This window comes from Scyliorhinus canicula, chromosome 8 (genome assembly GCF_902713615.1).
Source record: "Scyliorhinus canicula chromosome 8, sScyCan1.1, whole genome shotgun sequence".
NCBI classification, from domain to species: domain Eukaryota; kingdom Metazoa; phylum Chordata; class Chondrichthyes; order Carcharhiniformes; family Scyliorhinidae; genus Scyliorhinus; species Scyliorhinus canicula.
Genome location: NC_052153.1, coordinates 41158107 through 41184896, shown reverse-complemented (window position 1 = coordinate 41184896; position 26790 = coordinate 41158107). Strand labels below are relative to the sequence as shown.

General features: G+C 42.9%; 1 protein-coding gene across 6 annotated transcripts in view; it reads left to right on the top strand.

Moving 5' to 3' along the window:
- gak (cyclin G associated kinase) overlaps positions 1-26790 on the top strand; it is a 191587-nt gene that overhangs the window by 105750 nt on the left and 59047 nt on the right. For 4 of the 6 annotated variants that reach the window (XM_038804411.1, XM_038804410.1, XM_038804408.1 and 1 more), the window contains 6 exons: positions 32-149; positions 9692-9700; positions 15631-15680; positions 16438-16586; positions 22174-22296; positions 24128-24261. In XM_038804411.1, the coding sequence (XP_038660339.1) occupies positions 32-149; positions 9692-9700; positions 15631-15680; positions 16438-16586; positions 22174-22296; positions 24128-24261 (583 nt within the window). The remainder of the gene's footprint in view (positions 1-31; positions 150-9691; positions 9701-15630; positions 15681-16437; positions 16587-22173; positions 22297-24127; positions 24262-26790) is intronic. The other 2 variants (XM_038804413.1, XM_038804409.1) reach the window with 1 other exon arrangement.

The window sequence follows — 26790 nt, the reverse complement described above, 5'->3', positions numbered from 1 at the left end:
GTCATGAATTATTTGTTCAATTTTTCCTTAGGTATTGAAAATGATGTATCGCACCCTGGGGGGTTGTTTGATATCCTCCGAGGAGGCACAGAGCGTTTCCTGACTAACATCAAGGATACATCCTCAAAAATGATCCAGTCAGTTGCCAAGTAAGTAGAGATGAGAGCTGAGCAATCGTTAGGTGTTCTGTTGAAATGTCACGTTTCACTGCTCGTGTTCACACAATCGTCACATTTCACTGCTCGTGTTTACACAGTTGTCACATTTCACTGCTCATGTTCACATAATCGTCACGTTTCACTGCTCGTGTTCACACAGTCATCACATTTCACTGCTCGTGTTCACAGTCGTCACATTTCACTGCACATGTTCACATAATCGTCACATTTCACTGCTTGTGTTCACACAATCGTCACATTTCTCTGCTTGTGTTCACACAATCGTCACACTTCACTGCTCGTGTTTACACAATTGTCACATTTCTCTGCTTGTGTTTACACAATTGTCACATTTCACTGCTCGTGTTCACACAATCATCACATTTCACTGCTCGTGTTTACAGTCGTCACATTTCACTGTGTGTTCCGTTGAGTCACTATTGGTGCCGTAAACATTCAGAAGTTTAATTCCCAGGGAAACTGTCAGGTGTGAAGTGTTGGAGCAATTAAATATACCAACTTTACAAAATATGATTCACCTTTTCCCTTCTTATTACAAGGAAGTCAACTTAATTATCAGTCACTTTGGAGTTGCTGAAGAAACAATGCAGCTTCTAGCTAATCTGCCACTCAAGATACCAAGTGGCTTGTTGATTTCTGTCCATTTTGTCATGGGTTAAGATCATTTATTGGATCGATCTTTTTTCAAGATCATTTCCATTTTGATGTGGAAATGCCGGTGTTGGACTGGGGTGAGCACAGTAAGAACATAAGAACGAGAAGCAGAAGTAGACTATCCGGCCCTTCGAGCCTGCTCCGCCATTCTATAAGATCATGGCTGATCTATTCGTGGTCTCAGAACCACTTACCCGCATTCTCGCCATATCCCGTAATTCCTTTATTTTTCAAAAAAACATCTACCCTATCTTTAAATATATTCAATGAAGTAGCGTCTACTACTCCTTTCGTTAGGGAATTCCATACTTTAACCACCCTCTGGGTGAAGAAGTTCCTCCTTGATTCAGTCCTAAATCTGCTCCCCCTAATCTTGAGGCTATGCCCTCTTGTCCTACTTTCACCTACCAGTGGAAACATCCTTTCTACTTCTATCTTATCCATTCCCTTCAAAATTTTATATGTTTCTATTAGATCCCCCCTCAACCTTCTGAATTCCAGTGAATATAATCCCGATCTACTCAGCCTCTCCTCATACGATAACCCCCTCAACTCCGGAATCAGCCTAGTGAACCTCCTCTGCACCCCCTCTAGTGCTAGCACATCCTTTCTCAAGTGTGGAGACCAAAACTGCATACAGTACTCCAGGTGTGGCCTCACCAGCACCTTGTACAACTGCAACATTACCTCTCTACTTTTAAACTCAATCCCCTTCGCAACGAAGGATAAAATTCCATTTGCCTTCCTAATTATTTGTTGCACCTGCAGACCAACTTTCTGTGACTCGTGCACAAGTACACCCAGGTTCCTCTGCATAGCAGCATGCTGCAGCGTTTTACCATTTAAGTAATAATCCGTTCTATTGTTACTCCTACCAAAATGCACGACTTCACACTTATTGACATTATACTCCATCTGCCAGACCTTTGCCCACTCACTCAATGTGTCAATGTTCCTCTGTAAAGTTTTACAGTCCTCAGTACACTTTGCTCTGCCACACACCTTCGTGTCATCTGCAAACTTGGATACCTTACACGAAGTTCCCAACTCCAAATCGTCTATATAAATTGTAAATAATTGTGGTCCCAACACCGATCCCTGAGGCACACCACTCGTCACTGATTGCCAGCCAGAATAGCACTCATTTATTCCCACTCTTTGTTTCCTGTTAGACAACCAATCCTCTATCCATGCTAGTACTCTACCCTTAACACCATGCATCCTTATCTTATGCAGCAGCCTCTTGTGTGGTACCTTGTCAAAAGCCTTTTGGAAATCTAGGTACACCAGATCCACTGGGTCTCCTTTGTCTACCTTGCTCAAAATGTCTTCATAGAATTCCAAGAGATTCGTCAAGCATGACCTGCCCTTCATGAATCCATGCTGCGTCCGTTCAATGGGACAATTTCTATCGAGGTGCCCTCCTATCTCTTGATAATAGACGCAAGCATCTTCCCTACGGCAGAGGTTAAGCTAACCGGTATATAATTCCCCATCTTTTGTCTACTTCCCTTTTTAAACAGTGGCGTCACATTTGCTGTTTTCTAATCCTCTGGCACTGCCCCAGTGTTCAGTGAATTTTTGTAAATTACAGCCAGTGCATCTGTTATTACTCCAGCCATCTATTTCAGTACCCTGGGATGCATTCCATCAGGGCCAGGAGACTTGTCTATCCTGAGCTCCATTAGCTTGCCCAACACTTGCTCTTTCGTGATAGTAATGGTTTCCAGGTCCTCACCTACCTTCTTCTCTCGGTCAATTGCTGGCATGTTATTAGTGTCCTCCACTGTGAAGACCGATACAAAATATTTGTTCAATGCCTCCGCCATTTCATCATATCCCATAACTAAATGACCACTCTCATCCTCTAACGGACCAATGTTTACTTTAGCCACTCTTTTTAGTTTTATATAATTATAAAAACTTTTGCTATCTGTCCTTATATTCTGTGCCAGTTTTTTTTCGTGTTCTATCTTACTTTTCGTTATGGCTCTTTTCGTGGCTTTCTGCTGACCTTTAAAGTTTTACCAATCTTCTAGTTTCCCGCTGATCTTGGCCACTTTGTAAGCCTTCTCTTTCAATTTGACAGCCTCATGTATCTCCTTAGACACCCATGGTAGATTACCTCTTTTCTTACAATTCTTCCTTCTCACTGGAATATACTTTTGTTGAGCACTGTGAAAGATTTCTTTGAAAGTACTCCACTGCTCCTCAACTGTCCTACCATAAAATATTTGTTTCCAGTCTACTTTAGCGAGGCCCTTCCTCATTCTATCGTAGTCCCCTTTGTTCAAGCATAGGACCCTGGTATTGGATTCTATCATCACACTCTCCATCTGTATACTAAATTCAACCATGCTGTGATCACTCCTCCCAAGAGGATCCCTAACGATGAGGTCATTAATTATTCCTGCCTCATTACACAGGACCAGATCGAGGATAGCTTGCTCTCTCGTCAGTTCCATTACATATTGTTCCAGAAAACTATCCCGGATACATTCAACGAACTCCTCTTCAAGGCTACCCTGACCGAGCTGATTTGACCAATCTATATGCAGATTAAAATCTCCCATCATAACTGCTGTACCCTTTTCACAGGCATTAGTTATCTCTTCATTTACTGCCCGTCCCAGTGTGATGCTATTATTTGGTGGCCTATAGACTACGCCTATCAGTATCTTTTTCTTCTTAGAATTTCTAATTTCTAACCAAATGGATTCAACCTCATTCTCCATAGAACCTATATCATCCCTCAATGCCACCCTGATGTCGTCCTTGATTATTAGTGCTACTCCACCTCCCTTGCATACCTGTCTATCCCTCCAAAACGCCTGTTACCCCTGGATATTTAACTCCCAGTCCTGACCATCCTGCAACCATGTCTCCGTAATGGCTATCAAGTCATATTCATTCGCGATGATTTATGCCGTCAATTCATCAACTTTGTTAATTTATCATTAGAGAAATTGGACATCATGAGATGTCCTAAGTTATCCTTCCTTTTTGCTTCATTCCTAGTCTGCCTTGAACTTAAACCCACCTGCACACATGCCAACCTGCTGCTTATCCTTCCATTTAACTCCCTGTCGCATTCCCTGCCCCCCGACTCAAAGTTTAAAGTCCTACTGACCACCCTATTTATCCTTTTCGCTAGGACACTGGTTCCAGATCGGTTCAGGTGGAGACTGTCCTAACGGTACAGACCCCCCCGGTTCCTAAACTGGTGCCAATGCCCCATGAAATGGAATCCCTCTTTCCCACACCAATCCCTTAGCCACGTGTTTACTTCCCTAACTTTCTTATCCCTATGCCAATTAGCACGTGGCTCGGGCAGTAATCTGGAGATTATGACCCTCGAGGACCTGTTCTTCAATTTCCTTCCTGGTGCTTGATAATCCCCAAACAGGTCCTCCACCCTAGCCTTGCCTATGTTGTTAGTCCCAACGTGGACCACAACAACTGGATCCTTCCCCTCCCACTCCAGTATCCTTTCAAGCCCGTCGGAGATGTCCCGCACCGTGGCACCGGGCAGGCAACACGCCATGCGGGACTCCCTATCCGGCTTGCAAAGGATACTATCTGTCCCTCTAATAATAGAATCCCCTATAACAACTACTTGTCTTTTTGCTCCCCCCTCTTGAATGGCCTTTTGCACCATGGTGCCCTGGTCAGCTGGCTCATCCTGTCCAGAGCCCTTTTCCTCATCCATACAGGGAGCAAGAGTCTCATACCTGTTGGACAAGGTCAAGGGCTAAGGCTCCTGCACTCCTGAACTCCGAATCCCCCTACCTGCCTCACTTACAATCACACCCTGTTTTTCCTGAACACGTACAAAATTTGAATTACTTAATCTACCGGGAGTGACTGCCTCCTGAAGCAAAACGTCCAGGTAACTCTCCCCCTCCCGGATGTGCCGCAGAGTTTGAAGCTCAGACTCCAGATCAAGAAGTCTGACAACACCAGGTTGAAGTCCAACAGGTTTGTTTCAAATCACTAGCTTTCAGAGCACTGCTCCTTCCTCAGGTGAATGAAGAGGTATGTTCCAGAAACATTCTCTATATATAGAGAAAGTCAAAGATGCAAGACAATGCTTTGAATGTGAGCATTTGCAGGTAATTAAGTCTTTACAGATCCAGAGATAGGGGTAATCCAGGTTAAAGAGGTGTGAATTGTCTTAGCCAAGACAATTGGTCGGATTTCGCAAGCCCAGGCCAGATGGTGGGGGGTGAATGTAATGCGACATGAATCCCAGGTCCCGGTTGAGGCCGTCCTCATGTGTGTGGAACTTAGCTATAAGTTTCTGCTCGGCAATTCTGCGTTGTCGCGCGTCCTGAAGGACGTCTTGGAGAATGCTTATCCGGAGATCAGAGGCTGAATGCCCTCGACTGCTGAAGTGTTCCCCGACTGGAAGGGAACATTCCTGCCTGGCGATTGTCGCATGGTGCCCGTCCATCCGCTGTCGCAGCGTCTGCATGGTCTCGCCAATTTACCACGCTTCAGGACATCCTTTCCTACAGCGTATGAGGTAGACATCGTTGGCCGAGTGGCACAAGTATGTACCGCGTACCTGGCGGGTGGTGTTCTCGCGTGTAATGGTGGTCCCCATGTCGATGATCTGGCACATCTTGCAAAGATTGCCACAGCAGGGTTGTGTGGTGTTGTGGTCGCTGTTCTGAAGGCGGGGTAGTTTGCTGCAAACAATGGTTTAAGGTTACGCGGTTGTTTGAAGGCAAGTAGTGGGGGTGTGGGGAAGACCTTGGCAAGATGTTCATCTTCATCAATGACGTGTTGAAGACTGCGAAGAAGATGTTGCAGTTTCTCTTCTCCGGGGAAGTACTGGACGATGAACGGTACTCTGTCGGTTGTGTCCCGTGTTTGTCTTCTGAGGAGGTCGGTGCGGTTTTTTGCTGTGTCGCGTTGGAACTGTCGATCGCCGAGTTGAGCGCCATATCCCGTTCATACGAGGGCTTCTTTCAGCGTCTGTAGATGTCTGTTACGCTCCTCCTCGTCTGAGCAGATCCTGTGTATATGGAGGGCTTGTCCTCAGGGGATGGCTTCTTTCATGTGTTTAGGGTGGAAGCTGGTGAAGTGAAGTATCGTGAGGTTATCCGTGGGCTTGCAGTAAAGCGAAGTGCTAAGGTGACCGTCCTTGATGGAGATGAGTGTGTCCAAAAATGCAACTAATTTTGGAGAGTAGTCCATGGTGAGTCTGATGATGGGATGGAACATCTTGATGTCATTATGTCGTCGTTTCAGTGATTCTTCGCCGTGGGTCCAAAGGGAAAAAATGTCATCGATGTATCTGGTGTACAACGACGGTTGAAGGTCCTCTGCGGTGAGGAGGTGTTGTTCAAACTTGTGCATGAAGATGTTGGCATATTGAGGTGCGCATTTGGTCCCCATGGCTGTTCCGTGCATCGTGATGAAGAACCTGTTGTCGAAGGTGAAGACGTGATCCAGAATGAAGCGGATGAGTTGCAGAATTGTGTCTGGATATTGGCAGTTAGTCGGTGTTGAGTACTGATTACGCAGCCTTCAATACGTCATCGATGAAGATGAACATCTTGTCAAGGTCATCCCCACACCCCCACGACTTGCCTTCAAACAACCGTGCAACCTTAAACAAACCATTGTTTGCAGCAAACTACCCAGCCTTCAGAACAGCGACCATGACACAACACAACCCTGCCATGGCAATCTCTGCAAGACGTGCCAGATCATCGACATGGGTACCACCATTACACGCGAGAACACCACCCACCAGGTACGCGGTACATACACGTGCCACTCGGCCGACATTGTCTACCTCATACGCTGCAGGAAAGGATGTCCCGAAGCGTGGTACATTGGTGAGACCATGCAGACGCTGCGACAACGGATGAACGGACATCATGCGACAATTGCCAGGCAGGAATGTTCCCTTCCAGTCGGGGAACACTTCAGCAGTCAAGGGGATTCAGCCTCTGATCTCCGGGTAAGCTTTCTCCAAGGCTGCCTTCAGGCTGCGCGACAACACAAAATCGCCGAGCAGAAACTTATAAGAACTAGGAGCAGGATTAGGCCATCTGGCCCCTCGAGCCTGCTCCGCCATTCAATGAGATCATGGCTGATCTTTTGTGGACTCCGCTCCTTTTTCCGGCCTGAACACCATAAATCTAAACTATCAATCTTTATCTTAACAACATTTAATTAAGGAGCCTCAGCTGCTTCACTGGGCAAGGAATTCCATAGATTCATAATCCTTTGGGTGAAGAAGTTCCTCCTAAAATCAGTCCTAAATCTACTTCCCCTTATTTTGAGACTTAGTTCTGGTTTCACCCGCCAGTGGAAACAACCTGCCCGCATCTATCGTATCTATTCCCTTCATAATTGTATATGTTTCTGTAAGATCCCCCCCGCATCCTTCTAAATTCCAACGCGTACAGTCCCTGTCTACTCAACCTCTCCTCGTAATCCAACCCCTTCAGATCTGGGATTAACCTAGTGAATCTCCTCTGCACATCCTCCAGTGCCAGTATGTCCGTTCACAGGTAAGGAGACCAAAACTGAACATAATACTCCAGGTGTGGCCTCACTAACACCGTATACAATTGCAGCATAACCTTCTTGGTCTAAAACTCCATCCCTCTAGCAATGAAGGACAAAATTCCATTTGCCTTCTTAATCACCTGTTGCACCTGTAAACCAACTTTTTGCGACTGATGCACCAGCGCACCCAGGTCTCTCTGCACAGCCGCATGTTTTAATATTTTATCATTTAAATAATAATCCCTTTTGCTGTTATTCCTACCAAAATGGATAACCTCACATTTGTCAACATTGTATTCCATCTGACAGATCCTAGCCCATTTACTTAACCTATCCAAATCCCTCTGCAGACTTCCGGTATCCTCTGCCCTTTTTGCTTTACCACTCCTCTTTGTGTCGTCTGCAAATTTGGACACTTTGCACTTGGTCCCCAACTCCACATCATCTATGTAAATTGTGAACAATTGTGGGCCCAACACTGATCCCTGAGAGACACCACTAGCTACTGATTGCCAACCAGATAAACATTAATCCTCACTCTTTGCTTTCTATTAATTAACCAATCGTCTATCCATGCTACTACTTTACCCATAATGCCATGCATCTTTATCTTATGCAGCAACCTTTTGTGTGGCACCTTTTCAAAACCTTTCTGGAAATCTAGATATACCACATCCATTGGCTCCCTGTTATCTACCGCGCTGGTAATGTCCTCAAAAAATTTAATTAAATGAGTTCGGCATGACCTACCCTTTATGAACCCATGCTGGGTCTGCCCATGCTGCGTCTGTCCTTATAGCCAAGTTCTGCACACATGAATACGGCCTCAACCGGAACCTTGGATTCATGTTGCATTACATTCATCCCCCACCATCTGGCCTGGGCTTGCGAAATCCGACCAACTGTCTTGGCTTGAGACAATTCACACCTCTTTAACCTGGGGTTACCCCTATCACTGGATCTGTAAAGACTTAATTACCTGCAAATGCTCGCATTCAAAGCATTGTCTTTCATCTTTGACTTTGTCTATATATATATATATATATATGTTTCTGGAACATACCTCTTCATTCACCTGAGGAAGGAGCAGTGCTCTGAAAATTAGTGATTTGAAATAAACCTGTTGGACTTTAACCTGGTGTTGTGTGACTTCTTACCGATTTCAATTTTGGTCATCTTTCTTTTGCATAATAAATACCCTGTATTTCTTTGCATTGCAGTTGAGAACTCCTTGCTAGTATTAATCATAGATGGATGTTTCACCCAGTTGCTACAGAGATATTTGCACCTTTTTGTACAAACACTCTTTCAAAAGTTTAACGATTGCAATTTGAAGCGGGAAAACTGACAAATATTTAACAATTAGCAATCTGCGTGTAAACATTTGTATATGAAAATAGAAAAAAAGTACTTTGGTTCCTACCCTGATGTCGCTCTTGGTTGCACTCTTATCCTGGTATTTGCTTAGTCACAAATCGGAGTAGGTTGCGCCACCATTTCAGTGTACCAATGGCAATGTGCCCTGTCCCATCATTGATGGGTCCTGAAGTGTTCTCTTGAATCATAGATTTTAAGGACTCAAATAAAAATGCCAGTGGTAAACAATGGACGCTATTATCATTTGTACCTGTAAAATGCTTAAATAATGACTTTTTCCAAAAAACATTTGAGTTTAAAATGGACATAGAATTTAGTCTTTTGAAAACAACACAGTCACATCAATTAATTCTGCAGCAACATGCCCATTTTCTCGAGCTGAAACCAGGTTATATATACAGCTATTGTGCGAAAGCATGTGTGTGGACACAGGAGAAGATGGAATGATGGCAACAAATCAGAGTTTTGTCTTTTCTACCCCCTCTTTTTGTTTCTTTCTGCTTAATATTTCTCCTCCTACCCATTAGTATAAGCTAGCGGAACAAATGTATCCTTCATTGTTAAGACCACTGCTTTTGCTGATAAGTCACCTCGGAGGAGAAAAACGACCGCCCAAAAGGATTGCCCAGTTTCCATTTAATGACAGCTCATTAGTAAATTTGAAGGAATCATATTATAATGATGGTTTTCTCTGGAATTTGAGGTGCCACTCAAAAGAACTGCATTGTCTAAACTAGACGTATCGTTCCATTAGAGAGACAACGATTTTGATAATTACATTTCTCTTTAATTTTAAAATTTTTGCCCAGGACTGTTTTTTTAATTTAATATTGATGAGTATCATGCACTTCACATTTTTGTTTCCCATTGTGAATGTTGCTTTTTGTTACTGCTTGTGTTTAAAATATTCACTCAATTTATTTTCTTTCTTAACATCTCTGTGCCACTGGTAGCAATCCCAGGTAAATATTTTAGTTTCTCTGTGTGTTGCTAAGTTATGGTTGTATTAACTGGATTTTGTCCACTTTCTGAATGGTGTGCATTAACCTGAAGCTCCAATCTCAATAGAGATGTTTGCATGTGTTTTGTTTTGAAGAGCTACAAGTGGAAACACTGTTGGTTGAATTTATTTACTGGGGAAGGGGTGCAAGCAAGGCGAGGAAGAGTTGGGGATTTTTTTTTTAGGAATATCAGCCGAGCAGGCAGGCTCATCGATTTTCTAAATTCTAACGGACCTTGCCTCTCATTCAATTATGTATTAAAAAGTTGTTAGTTTACATTTTAAGCTGGCATGCCAGGCATGGCATATACAACACATATTGGTAAGATGTGATATTTTTGTTTGTTCTCAGTTTTATGTTTTTGAATTTTTTTGCACTGCTGCATTTCAGGGATGTTTGGATGGGTGAATGGAGCAATTGTAATTTTGCATATCCATCATCGGCCTCGGGTAGCCGTGAAGAGTACTTCAAAGGGGAACAGACCAGTTTTGAAGTGAAATCAAGCTGATTGAACTTTATGGAGCTGACAGCCTCTGACTTTCTATTGCTGAAGCTCTAATGGTCCTTGTTCAGGGATGCCTTCAGTTCAGTTTTGTTAAATAATGTTGAGGATGGTGTACAGTTAACAAGTTACTGTCACGTTTGTTAGAAGGTTTCAAGTTTATGATAAAAGACACCAATGTCTTCCCAAAATGCCTCCCTCTTTAATCTAGTTGTTAAAGAGGGTTTTTAAAAAAAATATTTATTTATTCTCCTTTTTCGCATTTTCTCCCCAATTTACACCCACCAGCTATAAACAATAATCAGTAAAAAATATGTCAATCCCCATATCAATAACAACGATCCCATCCTCCCACCAAACCCAAAACATTCACCCACATGTTCACATAAACAACTGACAAAAAGGAATCAGGAATCCCCCATAGCCCCCATTCACACCCTTGACCCCTCCTCCCCCAGCCTTCCCTCCCACCCTCCCAACTAATGTTCGATGTTATCCAGTTCTTGAAAGTGCATAATGAATAATGCCCATGAATTGTAGAACCCCTCTGTCCTTCCTCTCAGTTCAAACTTAACCTTCTCAAGAGTCAAGAATTCCAACAGGTCCCCCCACCACGCCAGGGCACAGGGTGGAGAGGCTGCTCTCCATTCCAACAGGATCAGCCTTTGGGCGATCAACAAGGCGAAGGCTACAATATCTACCTCCGCACCTGTTTCCAACCCTGGCTGGCCTGAATATGGCCTCCCGGGGGCCCGGGTCCAGTTTCACGTGCACCACCTTAGAAATTATCCTAAAAACCTCCTTCCAGTAATCCTCTAGCTTGGGACAGGACCAAAACATATGAACATGATTAGCAGGGCCCCTCCCGCAACGTTTGCACACATCTTCTACTCCTTCAAAGACTCGGCTCATCCTCGCCCTCATGCAGTGTGCTCTATATTACAACCTTCGGCTGCATCAGCCCCAACCTCGCGCACGAGGTGGAGGCATTCTCCAGAGCACCGAACACCCGAACACCTCCTCCATATCCTCTCCCAACTCTTCCTCCCACTTTGCCTTGATCCCTTCCAGCGGTGCCTTCTCCTCCTCCAAAATAGCTCTGTAGACCGCTGATACAACCCCCTTCTCCAGTCCCCCTGTCGTCAGCACCTCCTCCAGCAATGTGGGGGCCGGCTCCTCCGGGAAGTTCTGTATCTCCTTTCTAGCAAAATCTCGAACCTGCATATATCTAAACATTTCCCCCTGCTCCAGCCCATACTTCTTACAGCTCCTTCGATCCTGCTAACCGACCCCTAAGAAACAAATCTTTTAGTGTCTTAATCCCCTTCTCCTCCCATTTCCGAAAATTTCCATCCCACCTCCCTAGCTGAGTCTAGTTGTGTTAATGTGCCATTTTTCATTGCTATACCAAAGAGATTAAATAAAATGTCTAAGAACAATATCAGGGAGAGTTTAAATCGACCTGAGCAACGTGTATTTATAATGTGATGGCACGTATTTGCAATTCCGGGTAGCACGGTGGTACAGTGGGTAGCACTGTTGCTTCACAGCGCCAGGGTCCCAGGTTCTATTCCCGGCTTGTGTCACTGTCTGTGTGGAGTTTGCACGTTCTCTCTGTGTCTCATGGGTTTCCTCCGGGTGCTCCGGTTTCCTCCCACAAGTCCTGAAAGACATGGTGTTAGGTAATTTGGACATTCTGAATTCTCCCTCTGTGTACACAGAATGTGGCGACTAGGGACTTTTCACAGTAACGTAAGCCTATTTGTGACAATAAAGATTATTATTATTAATGTTGCCTGTATTAAGTCCATAAAATGGAATGTTAAAAAATACAGCCCTGTGGTATTACGGTGTCTACGTTCACCTTTATGTATGCTGGGGCTTTACTTATCAGGCTTTTAGAAATTATTCCTTTGCATTTTTCATGATTAACTTTGTTAAATTTAGTGATTATTTTATCTTAATTTATATTGGATCCTTCAAGTATAATTCTGCACATTCTGCTGAACATTGGTTGCGAGGTGTGTTCAGCAGTGCTGTTTACATAGCTGAACAACATTAAATAGCTTGCTTATATGTAGGTCGAAATGTTTCTGAAAGTGAGTAAAGTAAATTAAAATGATTGTCAACCTGTGATTGGAAGATTAAATTGGCGATATTTACAGCATCTCATAGTTTGTCATCCCTTATTGTGTAAGGAGATTCATTGAGGCTCCTTTCCAAAGGGAGCTAAGTCCATTTAATCCCCTCTTGTCAGAGAGAAGCAGTCAGAGCCTCCCTAGTTTTGCTCAAATTACATTCTTTTCTGTGGTGCAGGGTGGTATTTACTGCTTTGTGGACGCCACCTGTCAAATCTGCTGTGTGCTAGAACCAAAGGGATTCCACTGCCAGTGTCCAGCTGATATGTTACCACCGAAACATGAAGGTCAATCCCTGGTATCCTGGTAACAGCCGTGATACGTCCATTCTGTGGAAGCCTGCTGTGCCAGCTGCATTTGAGCCCCAGTGGCAAACAGAATGTTGGCGGCAGGACAACAGGAATTATCCACTGATGACACTCGGTCTGTCCCCACCCATGGAGAAACATCCACAGTAAATTAGTTCCTCTGAGCCATTCCCTCTTCACCTCATTAGTGTCTGTCATTTGTTTTTATGATAGCACATGACACTTGTCTGGAAAACTGTCCTCACACTTAAGTGTCATCATAACAGCTACCTATGATCAGTAGTTTAAAGATGCAGGGGCAGTACAGAAATATCTCCCATTCCATACAGCATTTTGGGATTATATGACTATTCAAACGTTGTACCATTTTCTTCCCCTTTCCCCTCAATAGGATGTCTTAAAAGTCATGTCACTTTCGAACATGTTCCTTTAAAATTACTTGGTCATTGCCACACTTGCTTTATTTTATTTGATGGGCTACTGAAAAATTAAAAGCTGATTTGAATATTAGATGATGGCACATCTGCATCTCAACTGAATTTTTATTACCTCTTCTCCATACCTCATGATATTCTTACCAAACAAAAATCTACCTATCTCAGTCATAAAAGACTCTAATTGTCCTAGTATCCACGGTCTTTGTGGAGGGCAAGAGGAGAGCTCCAGAGTTCTAATGACATCTGTGATAAATGTCTTGGCCGAAGAGTGTGCCTCTGCCAGTCGGTGTTCTGGCTATTTTGTACAAAGGGCCTACTTTTAAATATATTAATGACCTGGAACATTTGTGTAGAAAGCAAAATGTGTAAGTTTGCACATGGCATAAAACTTAGAAATGTAGAAAACAGTAAGAAGGGGAGCAACAGATATCAGAGAGACTTAGACTGATGAAATGGTGGACACATGACAATAAAATTTAAAGCAGAGATGTGTAAATGCATTTTAGGAGTAAGAACAAGGAGGGATGATAGTCAATTCTGGGGTATACTTCTAAAGGGGGTGTGGGAACAGAGAAACCTCGAAGTTCACATAACAGTGCATTTAGGGCAGCACGGTAGCATGGTGGTTAGCATAAATGCTTCACAGCTCCAGGGTCCCAGGTTCGATTCCCGGCTGGGTCACTGTCTGTGTGGAGTCTGCACGTCCTCCCCGTGTGTGCGTGGGTTTCCTCCGGGTGCTCCGGTTTCCTCCCACAGTCCAAAGATGTGTGGGTTAGGTGGATTGGCCATGCTAAATTGCCCGTAGTGTCCTAAAAAGTAAGGTTAAGGGGGGGTTGTTGGGTTACGGGTATAGGGTGGCTACGTGGGTTTGAGTAGGGTGATCATTGCTCGGCACAACATCGAGGGCCGAAGGGCCTGTTCTGTGCTGTACTGTTCTATGTTCTATAACACAAATGATGATGGCAGGACAAATCGAAGGGAATGTTTCTTTTTTAAAATAGCAGGGAGAACTTGGGCTTTATAAACGGAGACCAGAGTACAAGAGCCAGGAAGTTATGCTAAACCTTTATAAATCACTGTCCGCAGAGGTCCCAAGTTCGATTCCGGCTTTGGGTCACTGTCCATGTAGAGTTTGTACATTCTCCCCGTGTCTGCGTGAACTTGCCCCCACACCCCAAAGATGTGCAGGATAGGTGGATTGGGTACGCTAAATTGTCTCTTAGAAAAAAAATAATTGGGTACTCTAAATTTATTTTTAAAAATTCACTGTTTGGGCCTTGGGATGCACACTTTAGGAAGGATGCCCAAAGGAGACGTTGCATAATAATGGCGAGATTAGAGAAGCTGAGTCTGTTCTCCAGGGAGCAGAGAATATTAAAGGGGGATATAAATAAAGGTGTTCAAATTTTGAACGGCTTTGATCTGGGGGCAGCACGGTAGGATTGTGGGGCAGCATGGTAGCATTGTGGATAACACAATTGTTTCACAGCTCCAGGGTCCCAGGTTCGATTCCGGCTTGGGTCACTGTCTGTGCGGAGTCTGCACATCCTCCCCGTGTGTGCGTGGGTTTCATCCGGGTGCTCCGGTTTCCTCCCACAGTCCAAAGATGTGCAGGTTAGGTGGATTGGCCATGATGAATTGCCCTTAGTGTCCAAAATTGCCCTTAGTGTTAGGTGGGGTTACTGGGTTATGGGGATAGGGTGGAGGTGTTGACCTTGGGTAGGGTGCTCTTTCCAAGAGCCGGTGCAGACTCGATGGGCCGAATGGCCTCCTTCTGCACTGTAAATTCTATGATAATCTGGAGGAACTGTGTCCACTGGCAGGAGGGTTGATAACCAGGGAACACAGGTTTAAGATAATTGCAAGCCTGCAAGGAGTAAGTTGAGAACTTTCTGCAAGGACATGTGAAGTCTTCAAACACATTATCTGTTGTTGGAAACAGGTTCACCCCTAACTTTCAAAAGAGAATTAGATATATACTTGATAAAGAAAAAATATAAGGCTAATCTTTATTTAAATTGTATTTGTAAATTTCATTCATTGTTTCTGTTTTGGTTTCCTCGCCAAGGGAACCTTTGTTCTACATGATTTGCCTGAAAAGATGATAGACACAGATACAAGATTAATTTTCAAAAGTGACTGAGATTTGTACTTGAAAAGGAAAAATTTGTGGAGACAGTGAAATGGGACTAATTAGATTCTTGTTTCAAAGGTCTGACACAGGCTTGATGGGCTGAATGACAAACAGAGTTAACGTTTCGAGTCCAAAATTACTTCTTCGGAACTGTTCCGAGTTCTGAAGACTAATCATATTTGACTCAGAGCGTTAACTCTGTTTTTCTCGCCACAAAAGCTGCCAGACCTCATGAGTTTTTCCAACATTTTCTGTGATTACTTCATTCTGGATTATGAAGCGTTTCTTGTTCAAGAGTTAATCTGTATCTCTCACGGTTCCCTACTTGACAATCTGTTCTTACGTGATATTTTGTATGCTTTTTTTGACTAGCTATGCTAAAGGAGATTTGGACATTTCATATATTACTTCAAGAATAGCTGGTAAGTCAGAAAGCCTTTGTGTTTCAGGGATAACACTTACTTGCATACAAATGAGCATGCCTGATAAATTCTTTCAGCAGTAGGTTGTTTTTTTTATGAGAAGTAAAACTAGAGGCCAACAGTTAACTGAGAATCACTTGTTCACGGCTTGGATTCCATGACACGACTATGTATTATTCCACTTTACATTTGTTAAACTTAACAAAATTATGAATACAGGAATGAACTTTGAAACTGTTGATCTTGTTTAGAGATTTTTTAAAACAGAAAACTTGGGTGTAGCAAAACCCTGTGCCCACCCCAATTTCATAAGATACTGGAGAATGCACTAGAAACAAAACACTTGAGGCTTTTGCATTGTTTAATTTCAAGTCTTGGAGGGATGATTCTTATTTTTCTGTGGTTCATGAAATGCTACTTCTATGAGCACATGGCATTTTCGATGGAAATTTGTGGAGAGTGTTCTTGAAAAATACACAATTATTATAAGTCAAATAACTGGCAAAAGGCACAATTAATGGGTAATCCACAATAAGCAGGTTCTGAATTAGCTCCTGCAATATTGAGCAATAATTACGGAGTAATCATTTTAATTACAATTCTCGCATAAATGTTCCCCACAGAGAATAATAAACACTAGTGAGCACAAGACAGTAATCCAATTATGGAGTTCTGAAGTCATTTGAATTCATTGTAATTTAATAATATGCAGTTCTATGCCTAGTATTTGTAATATATTTTGTACTTTCCCCCCCAGTTATGTCATTTCCAGCTGAAGGTGTGGAGTCCGCAATCAAAAACAACATTGAAGATGTTAGATTGTTTCTAGATTCCCGCCATCCAGGACATTACGCAGTATACAATCTCTCGCAACGAACCTACAGATCCTCCAAATTCCATAACCGGGTATGTATAACAAATGTAAAAGGTGAATTGAAATAAGATATCTTCATTGCTCTGCTTAAACCTTGTATTCTTAAACTTAATTCATTTTTCCATACGGAATTCATTTTTTCCATACAAAATGACATACATATTTGAAATGATGTTGTATAATTAATGGCTGCTTCTGTCATCTTTGTGTTTTGTTGCCCAATTCAGTGTGGCTGCAAGTATAATGATATGATTGGCAAGTGGCTGTTGGGTTGAATTTTCCATAAACCAAAATCGAGCCGCAGATTGCTGTGGACGACATCTTATTGGACACTTTTAAATGTGGGAATTGGCCAGCCAACTGGTTTTCAATTGTCAGTTTAGAATTGTGCCTCTTGTTTTAAAACAAAAACCATGGATGTGCTTGTTATGTTCTTAAAATAAAGCTGCATACCGAATCTTAAGGGAAAATGTTGAGGGAATCGAAACAAAATGCACTGGTTTATTGCATTTTAATGAATAAACTATAAAGTTGCTTTAGATTTGGAATGAGATATTACACGATTGAAATTAATGTTAAATTTTTTATTGCAAATGCGAGTTTACATCTTCAAGGCAAATCTCTCAACTGCAGCACTTCTAAAATTAACAATTAAGGTGTCTGAAAGAAATTTTATATTTCTATCTTTTATTAGCTGATATTGCTTTCTGTTGAAAGGCGCAACTGCTAGACGTATGAGATGATTAGCTGAAAATATTATTATGAGAAGGATCGTTTGCATTAAAATGGAACTTGAGAAGGAAAGATGAACAATCTCAATAGTGTTACTATTTTGTTCTGACTATATCAGACTTTTCGAATTGACAACACTGATGGTCAGTGGGTAACTTGGTTGCTGAACACAATACAGTCGGCGGGATTCTCCGTAGCCCGATGCTGAAATCGAATACTGCGATTGGGCGGCGAATGGCTACGGAATGACGATGGAATCGGGGCAGGCGCAGGTTTGACGCCAGTTCGCGATGCTCCACCCCCTCCAATTCGGCGTCATTGGGCCACGCGCCGCCCGCAGTCGCAACCCCGTTGAAGCGTCATCAGCCCATCCACCCATGATGCTCCGCTTCCGATGGCCCGAGTTCCCGACGATGCAGGCCACCTGTGGTCCCCGCGGTTAGGAGCCTGGAGTGAGAGCTGGATAGTGTTCAGTGCCGCCACACTCCGCTGAGATCCGTGCCGCTGGCTGGGAGAGTGGTTGTGGGTGGCCAGGAGGTGGGCTGTGGGGTCGGGATGGGCAGGTACGCGGTCCAGCACGGCCGGCGCCATGTTTTCCAGCGCAAACAGTGCGTGTTTGGGGGGTGTAGGCGTGCGCAGCTGCAGCCTGTCAGCCCTGCGCATGTGTGGCCCGGGACCCGGTGATTCTCTGACTGGTTTCTGAGCTTTCTGAGGGTATTTTGTGCGGCGTTGGTGCTCGCCCCTCATCGGTACCAGAATCAGGATTTCATGCCGATCTTCCCGTTGTGAAACACCACGGATCCTCCGTTGGGGTCGGCACTTATCCTCAGGAAGGGAGAATCCAGCCTAGTATATTTACTGTTTTCAAATGTGAAGTTGTTAAAGGGAACTTTATTTGTACAGCCACTAATTTTGGAAAATTGCAACAACAAATGTTTATACGTCAAGAGTTATATTGTGTTATCTTTTATCCACCAACTTTGTATTTTTCCTCTCCTGAAGTCGCATTCAAAGACGACGTAAATTCAGCTTTCAAATTCCTCACATAAAAATGATAGTTATCCATGGATGTGCCAAGGCAGCCTGTTGAGATTATTGCAGCAGAATCTGATCCCAAGCTCACCTGACATCCACATGTATCAACATGTGTCACCAATTAGCGAATAGGTGTAAGGTTATCTAACTTTATTCCCTCATTTTATCACTCTAGAGATCACTTGAATTATCAGTCCTTGTCATACAGCTGACATGGATTAACTCAGTCCAGATTATCGGATCAGCCTGAACCACCTTGTTTTATGTAGTACAGTATTACACAAGTCTATTAATCCATCAGAGAAATTATTTTACATCTTTGGAATATAATAGATGGAATGTAACACATAATTTGAAGTGAAAAGCTCATTTCTGGTCCTTAGTCTGCCCAATGCAGCAGTTTCAACTGCAAATATTTGTTAATAATAGGCTTAAAGAATTGCTACTTGTTTTAATCATACACTCTAATATTAAGTATAGAGGTTAATTTTGCCACAGGGTGAACTTGATCAGTTTTGTATATCCTGTCCAAAGCTCAGAATCATTATGCTGCAGTGGTGTGTCTAAATAGGTGATTCCAACGAAAGAACGACAGACTTGCATTTATGCAGTGACTTTCATGGCCAAAAGACATCGCCAACCGCTTTCACTTTTGAAGAGTAGTTACTGTTGCCATGTTAAAAATGTGGCAACCAATTTGCAACAACATAGCCTTGCAAACAGCAAAGAGATAATCAATTTCTTATTTGTGTTCGTTGCTATATTAAATACTGGCCAGGAAACCATGTGACAATTCCCCATGCTCTTTATGAATTGTACTCCGCTAGAAATAAAAATGAGACAGAATACCCCGAGGCCTTGTTCATTGTGGCTCGGTACTTCAACCATGCCAATCTCGAGTGTATTGCCAAAATTCCACCAACATTTCTCCTGTCCCACCAGGGGCGGCAACATCCTTGACCACTGTTACATAAGCATCAAGGATGTCGACCACTGATTCATCCCCCCGACTGCACTTTGGAAAATCGGACCATAAGACAGTGCTCCTTCGCCCAGCATACAAGCAGAAACTTAGCGGCAGATTCCGGTTAAGAAGGCTGTGCAATACTGGTCCAAGGCAAGAGAAGTACTCCTACATGACTGCTTAGAGTCTGTGGAGTGGTCCCTATTCAAGAACTCAGCGCCCAACCTAAATGAGTGTCCCACCACCGTCACAGACTTCATCAACAAGTGCGTAGATGATTGCGTGCCGAAGAAGGTAGTACCCCAACCGGAACCCATGGTTTAATCAGGAGATTCACTCCCTACTGAAGGCCAGGTCTGAGGAGTTCAAGACAGGCGACCCAGACCTATACAAGAGATCCAGGTATGACCTCGGCAAAGACATCCGGGATGTCAAGAGACAATACCAGACTAAGCTTAGAGTCGTAGACTGGTGACACGGACTCTCGTTGGTTGTGGCAAGCCTTAAACAACATGACGGGCTCCAAAGCCGAATAGAATCTCCGGCAGCAGTGCACCCCTCCCCGATGAACTCAATGCATTCTATGCTTGTTTCAAGCAGGAAACCAACAAACTGTTATCAATTACCGCAGCAGCCTCGGACACACCCTTCCAAAGTCAGATCGGCCTTCTTGAAAGTGAACCCTCAGAAAGCAATGGGTCCTGACGGAGCCCCTGGTCGTGCACTCAGATCCTGCGCGGACCAACTGCCGGGTGTGTTTGGGGGCATCTTCAACTTCTTCCTATTCCGTTCCGAGATCCCATCTGCTTCAAGAAGAACCAGGAAGAATGCCTCAATGACTAACTTTTTTTTTAACTAACTTTTTTTAAATTAACTACCGTTAATTTGAGAGGTTAGTCATGAGACACATCAACTCCATACCCAGAATGCCATGATTCACTGCAATTCGCATACTGCCACAACCGGTCGACAGCTGACAGCATCTCCCTGACCCTACACTCATCCCTGGAGCATCTCGACAGCAAGGGCTCCTACGTCAGACTCCCATCCCAGCCAAGCTCATACATATCAAAACTCCAAAACCTAGGACTTGGCTCCTCCCATTGCAACTGGATCTTCGACTTCCTGACCCAAAGACCTCAATCAGTAAGGATAAACGCCAACCCCTCCTCCACGATAGTCCTCAATACCGGGGCCCCGCAAGACTGGGTACTCAGCCCCCTACTATACACTCTATACACACACTACTGTGTGGCAAAATTTGACTCCAACTCCATCTGCACGTTTGCTGATGACAAGACTGTAGCGGATCGGATCTTGAACCATGATGAGTCAGAGTAAAGGAGGACGATGGAGAACCGAGTGGCATGGTGTAACAACAACAAACTCTCCCTCAATGTCAGCTGAGGAGTTCATTGATTTCTTAATGAGGATGGCTTTGAAGTGTAGTGTCTCCCACTACATCAAGCGATGTATTGAACAAAGCTAATTTATTTTCACTACAACTAAATAAATTCGACTTGCTTGATAAGATATAAAAGGTTACAGATTGACTAAACTATGATTCTAACTGCAGAGCTCCTGATAACACGACTATTCTCCATCTTGCCTAACAACCGTCTTCCCGAATCAAGAGTATCATGTGATCCACGTGTATGAGCTTGATCGCCAACTAGTGGTTGAATGTAGTTACAGTGAATTGTTAACCCTTCATTATTATTACAATACACATATTGTCACATCAGCAAAACTAAGGAGCTGGTTATTGACTTCAAGAAGCAAAGTATTGTCCACACCCCTGTCTGCATCACTGGTGCAGAGGTGGAGATGGTTGACAGCTTCAAATTCCTAGTTGTGCACATCACCAACAATCTGTCCTGGTCCAACATGTCGACGTTATGACCAAGAAAGCACAACAGTGCATATACTTCCTCAGGTTACTAAGGAAATTCGGCATGTCCACATTGACTCTTACCAATTTTTACAGAGGCACCATAGAAAGCATCCTGTCTGGCTGCAGCACAGCTGGTATGGCAACTGCTCGGCCCAAGTCCGTAAGAAACTACAGAGAGTCGAGAACACAGCCCAGTGTATCACTCAACTCGCCTCCCATCCATTGACTCCATCTCCACCTCCCGCTGCCTGGGGAAAGCGGGCAGCAAAATCAAAGACCCCTCCCACCCGGATTATTCTCTCTTCCAATTTGTTCCATCGGGTAGAAGATACAAAAGTCTGAGAAAACGCACTAACGGATTCAAAAACAGCTTTTTCCCCACTGTTACCAGACTCCTGAATGACCCTCTTATGGACTGAACTATTCTTCCTGCATATCTTCTCTACTGAGTAGTACTACACTCCATATGCTTCACCCGATGTCTATGTCTATGTATTTACATTGTGTATTTATCATATGTCCTATGTTTTTTCATGTATGGAATGATCTGCCTAGACTGTACGCAGAACAATACTTTTTACTGTACCTTGGTACATGTGACAATAAATCAAATCAGTAGTGTCATGGGATATTTCATGTCCATCTGAGAGGTAGGATGGAGGCTTTTGTTTTATGTCTCATCTGAGAAACAGCACCTGTTGTTAGTGCAGCACTCCTTCAGTACTACACTGAAGTGCAGCCTAGAATTCATGCGCATGTTGCTGAAGTTGAACTTGAACTCACAAACCTGACTATAGAGCCACATAATCCTCCTCCCAAAAATTCACTGGTATAAATTAAAATATACTTTCTTTACATTGGTAGATGTGATGCTTGAACAAGTAAACTGATACAGCAGTGCTTAGGCTTGTATTTAGATACAAGTCATGAAGATATTTTCAGAATTTATTAAAGCACATGAGTAAAAGATTTGCTCTGCCTTTAATAACCATAGGTTTCTGAATGTGGCTGGCCGTCACGACGTGCCCCAAGTCTGCAGAACTTGTACAACATTTGCAGGAATATGCACTTGTGGCTGAAACAAGATCAGAAGAACATTTGTGTTGTCCATTGCCTTGTAAGTATTGCAGAAGTGTGTTTTTATGATGGGTCAAAAGACATAGTTTGAAAGGGGACATCTGATGATTTTATAGAGGTTTATATGATAGTTTGAAGAAATAGAAAAATATTCTCATTACTTTAAACTAGTAGGACAAGGTGAATCAAGCTCAAATAGTAAAAGGTTAGTTCTTCATACAAGGAGTTCTTGGTATGTATTTTGAGATAGTATTGGAAGCAAACAATCCTGAAATAATTCAAGTAGCAATTAAATGTGACACTTGGGAACTGTAATTTCTTTCTGTATGGATAAATTAAGATGAATAGATGTTCTGCATCAATAAATATCTTTGAAAAATCTGAATAATCCAATATAAACACTAATTTATCTCATAGGAAATTCAACCAATTTATATCAAGTTTGATTTCTGTATTGCTCCTCATGTGCATGATGGCATATCATCTCAAAATATGTACATTAACAGGAACGTGATTGCATTCTGAGTAGGAGGAAAGATGGAAGAAGAGGAGAAGCATTGACAATGTTGAAGAGAAGGCTTTGCAGTGGTGTTAAAAGCAGGAAGGAAGTAGGAAAACCAGAAGGAACTGGGATGAAGTTCAGCAGATAGGAACACTGGCTGAACATGTGAGCACCAACAATGGAGTGAAGGAAAGGCAGGAGCAGGAGAAGCCTAGTGTTAGAGGATTAAGGATGTATAACGAGTTAGTAAGGCAAAAGAGAATCACTAAGGTAGAGAAAGACACGAATGTGGAGAGATTTGCAAGTGAGAACAAGAATTGGGAAATCTATTCGCTGTTGTTTGGAGAGGATGGGGTGATGAGAATACAGGACTTCGTGAGGAAGTAAACTAATGTTTTCAATAGACATGCACAAGAGGGATTGAGATAGTGTAGCTGACTGGGAGACTGTTGAGAAGTTGAACCTTCAGATGTTGAAGGGGTGGAAGGAAAATAGTCTCAGTAACAAACTGGATGTGAGGGAGGAAGTTGGTTGATCAGTGTGGTAAAACTTTACACTTTCTGACTAATTTCTGGGTGGTAATTTTGAAGTTTGAGGAGCCGAAGCCAGAGGCTAGCAAATGCTGCCAGCACTGAACTGGGGCAGATTTAATGTAGGAGGCAAAATGGTAGAATTGGTGTAATTTGCATCTGTAGAAACACCCCAGTTTATAGCAATTGTTAGATAATTGGTCATGTCATGGGTTTAATCACTGGAATCTCTTAGACCTGGGTTTGATTTAACCCCTGGTTGAAATTTGGGCAATCTCAATGGGACACAAAATTGTCCCTAATTTGATACCAAATTAGTATGGGTCTGATGTTATAATGGTTGCAGTCCTTAAGTTGGGCATTAAGGCACATTACTGGAATTGGCTAAATGGAGCTTCACACTGCAGTGTATGCTGACATTGGATAACAAAGATGGGAAAAGCACGGTATCTTTCAATTTTGCTGAAAATTAATGTTGAGATTTTATTAGAAATATACAAGTGCTGTTACCCATAAATAAGAATATTGTCACCGCCAGCACTGGTGTGTCTGACTATCATTAGAAGTCCTGAGTCTGTTTGATAAGCGATTGGCACTGGCTCTTAACCGGAGGATGGAATGCTTTGCAGCATTAGATGCAGTAGCTCCATTTGCCCTGGAGATAGGGATGGGAAGATAATCACAAACACTGGGTTGCAGCATCAATATTTATGTGCCCGAACTGGTGAGAATGCCCTACAATGTGCTCAGCTCTTGATATTATTTACCTGGATTTGGATGATATGCACAAGTGCACTTTTTTAATTTCTATGGACTTTTATTCAAATCTTTCACAACAGGATGGCCGAGCAGCATCTGCAGTGGTGGTCTGTTCTTTTCTGTGCTTTTGTCGTCTCTTCACCACTGCTGAAGCTGCAGTGTACATGTTCAGTATGAAGAGGTCACCACCTGGTATCTGGCCTTCTCACAAAAGGTACTCTTCATTTGATTTTATAAGATACAGCTATTGGGAGGATCATGTTAAGCAGCAAACATTGTTATACAGAGTAATGTGTTAAGTTTTGCAGGTAAAAACAATAGAAGATAAGAAAATTAACATGGCATTTGTGCCGCTCTTAGAAATTGGGGTACAGGTTACTTGTCTTTTTTTGTCTTTTCTTAAAAACATGGAAGGTAGATACAAGAAAAGACCATTCAGCCCCTTGAACATGCACCATCATTTAATAAGATCCTCAAAATTGCTATGACCACCGGTCTAGTGCCCGATCAATTCCAGCCCCAGTTGACTCGAAGTCGCAACACAATTGAAACTAACAAATAATTCTTAGAAAATCCCCAAAGTCTCTGGTCTATGGCTGCCCAATAACTACAGTCACCAGGTTTGTAAATTCAAACAGTTAATTTTTATTAATAACAATAACTATCATGAAATATACAGCAAATACAACTGGTTAACTATTATCTAATTCTTAACCCACCCTTTCATAAAGCATTCTGTCTAATCATATTTTGATTTTCTAAGTACCTTGTAGCAACTTTGTTAATAATGGATTTTAGCATTTTCTTGAGAACTGAAGTCTGGCTAACTGGCCTGTTGTTCTCTATCTTCTCTCTCTCCATTCCTGAATAATAATGCTACATTTGGTGTCTTCCAATGTACTGTGGCCATTCCAAAATCTAGGAAATTTTGAAAGATCACAACCAGTGCATCCACTATCTCTGCAGCCACCTCTTTTGGAAATATAGGATATAGGCCATCAGGTCCAGGAGTTTGTCAACCTTTAGTTCTGTTACTTTTTGCAATAATGTTTCTGTTCTGTACTGAAATTAATTATCTTAAGTTCCTCACTCTCATGAGATCCCTGGGTGGCAGGGTGGTACAGTGGAATGTGGGAGGAAACCGGAACACCCGGAGGAAATCCACACAGACTGCGCACAGTGACCCAAGACAGGAATCGAACCTGGCACCCTGGAGCTGTGAAGCAAAAGTGCTACCCTCTATGATACCCTGCTGCTCGTAGCAATGTTATAAGCCTCTTTAAAATTAATGCCATACTTAAACGTTTCAGTTCGCCACAGGTGAATGAATCTCTTTTCTCTAGGAGCGTTTTTACCTAGTTTATGGTGAAAGGACAGGAAAGTCGAGCTGAAGTAGAAAATCAGCCATAATTGTATTGAATGGTGGAGCAGGCTCAAATGGTTGCATGGTCTACTCCTGCTATGTCCGATGTTCTCATCTAACCCAGCTCCATATCTATGTAATTGACTATATTTAAATTCAGTACTCCAGCTTGAGACTGAGGTACATCATTCAAGCAAATGTGAAATGTTGCCATATGATTACTCTTTCCCAGAGGATCCCTAACTATGTGATTAACAAATAATGCAAATTAATTAAACAAAGCAAGATCTTTGTTGCTTGTTCCCTTGTTGCTTCCACAATGTCTTGTATGAACGTTTCAAGTAGTTATGTTTCGAGTCCAGTATGACTCTCCTTGGGAAATGTGCTTGGAAGAAGAGTCATATTTGACTCAAAACATAGAATATAGAACATTACAGCGCAGTACGGGCCCTTCGGCCCTTGATGTTGCGCCGTCCTGTGAAACCAACTGAAGCCTATCTGACCTACACTATTCCATTTTCATCCATATGTCTATCGAGTGACCACTTAAATGCCCTTAAAGTTGGCGAGTCTACTACTGTTGCAGGCAGGGCGTTCCACACCCCTACTTCTCGCTAAGTAAAGAAACTGCCTCTGACATCTGTCCTATATCTACCACCCCTCAATTTAAAGCTATGTCCGCTCGTGTTGGTCATCACCATCCGAGGAAAGAGACTCTCACTGTCCACCCTATCTAACCCTCCGACTATCTTATATGTCTCTATTAAGTCACCTCTCAGCCTTCTCCTCTCTAACGAAAACAACCTCAATTCCCTGAGCCTTTCCTCGTAAGACCTTCCCTCCATACTAGGCAACATCCTAGTAAATTCCTCTGAACCCTTTCCAAAGCTTCCACATCCTTCCTATAATGTCTGCATGAACTGTTTCTCTCTCTCTTTCTTTCTCTCTCTCTCTCTCTCTCTCTCTCTCTCTCCACAGATGCTGCCAGACCTGCCGAGTTTTTCCAGCAGTTTCTGTTTTTATTTCAGGTCTGCAGCATTGACAGTATTTTGCTTTTATTCCACTCTGGCAGATGCTGCTATTCCTGGGTATGCAAGGTTAAAAATCACTGCACGGGTGAAATTTAAGTACCTCGGAAGCATCTTGACAGAAGATCGCTACGAACCTAAAGAAATCTGGAGCTAGAATAGTAATGGCAAAGAATGCATTTTCCAAATATAAAGAATTACTCAGCATAGGAACAAATAGAAATCTTAAGAAAAGAAGCATAAAGACTGTGGGCGCAATCTTCTGGCCATGCTGCAGTGGAAAAGCAGCTCGCCACGGCGCAGCGTGGCCGGTGAAAGCCGGGAAACCCATTCCTGGGATCCACCCGGCTCG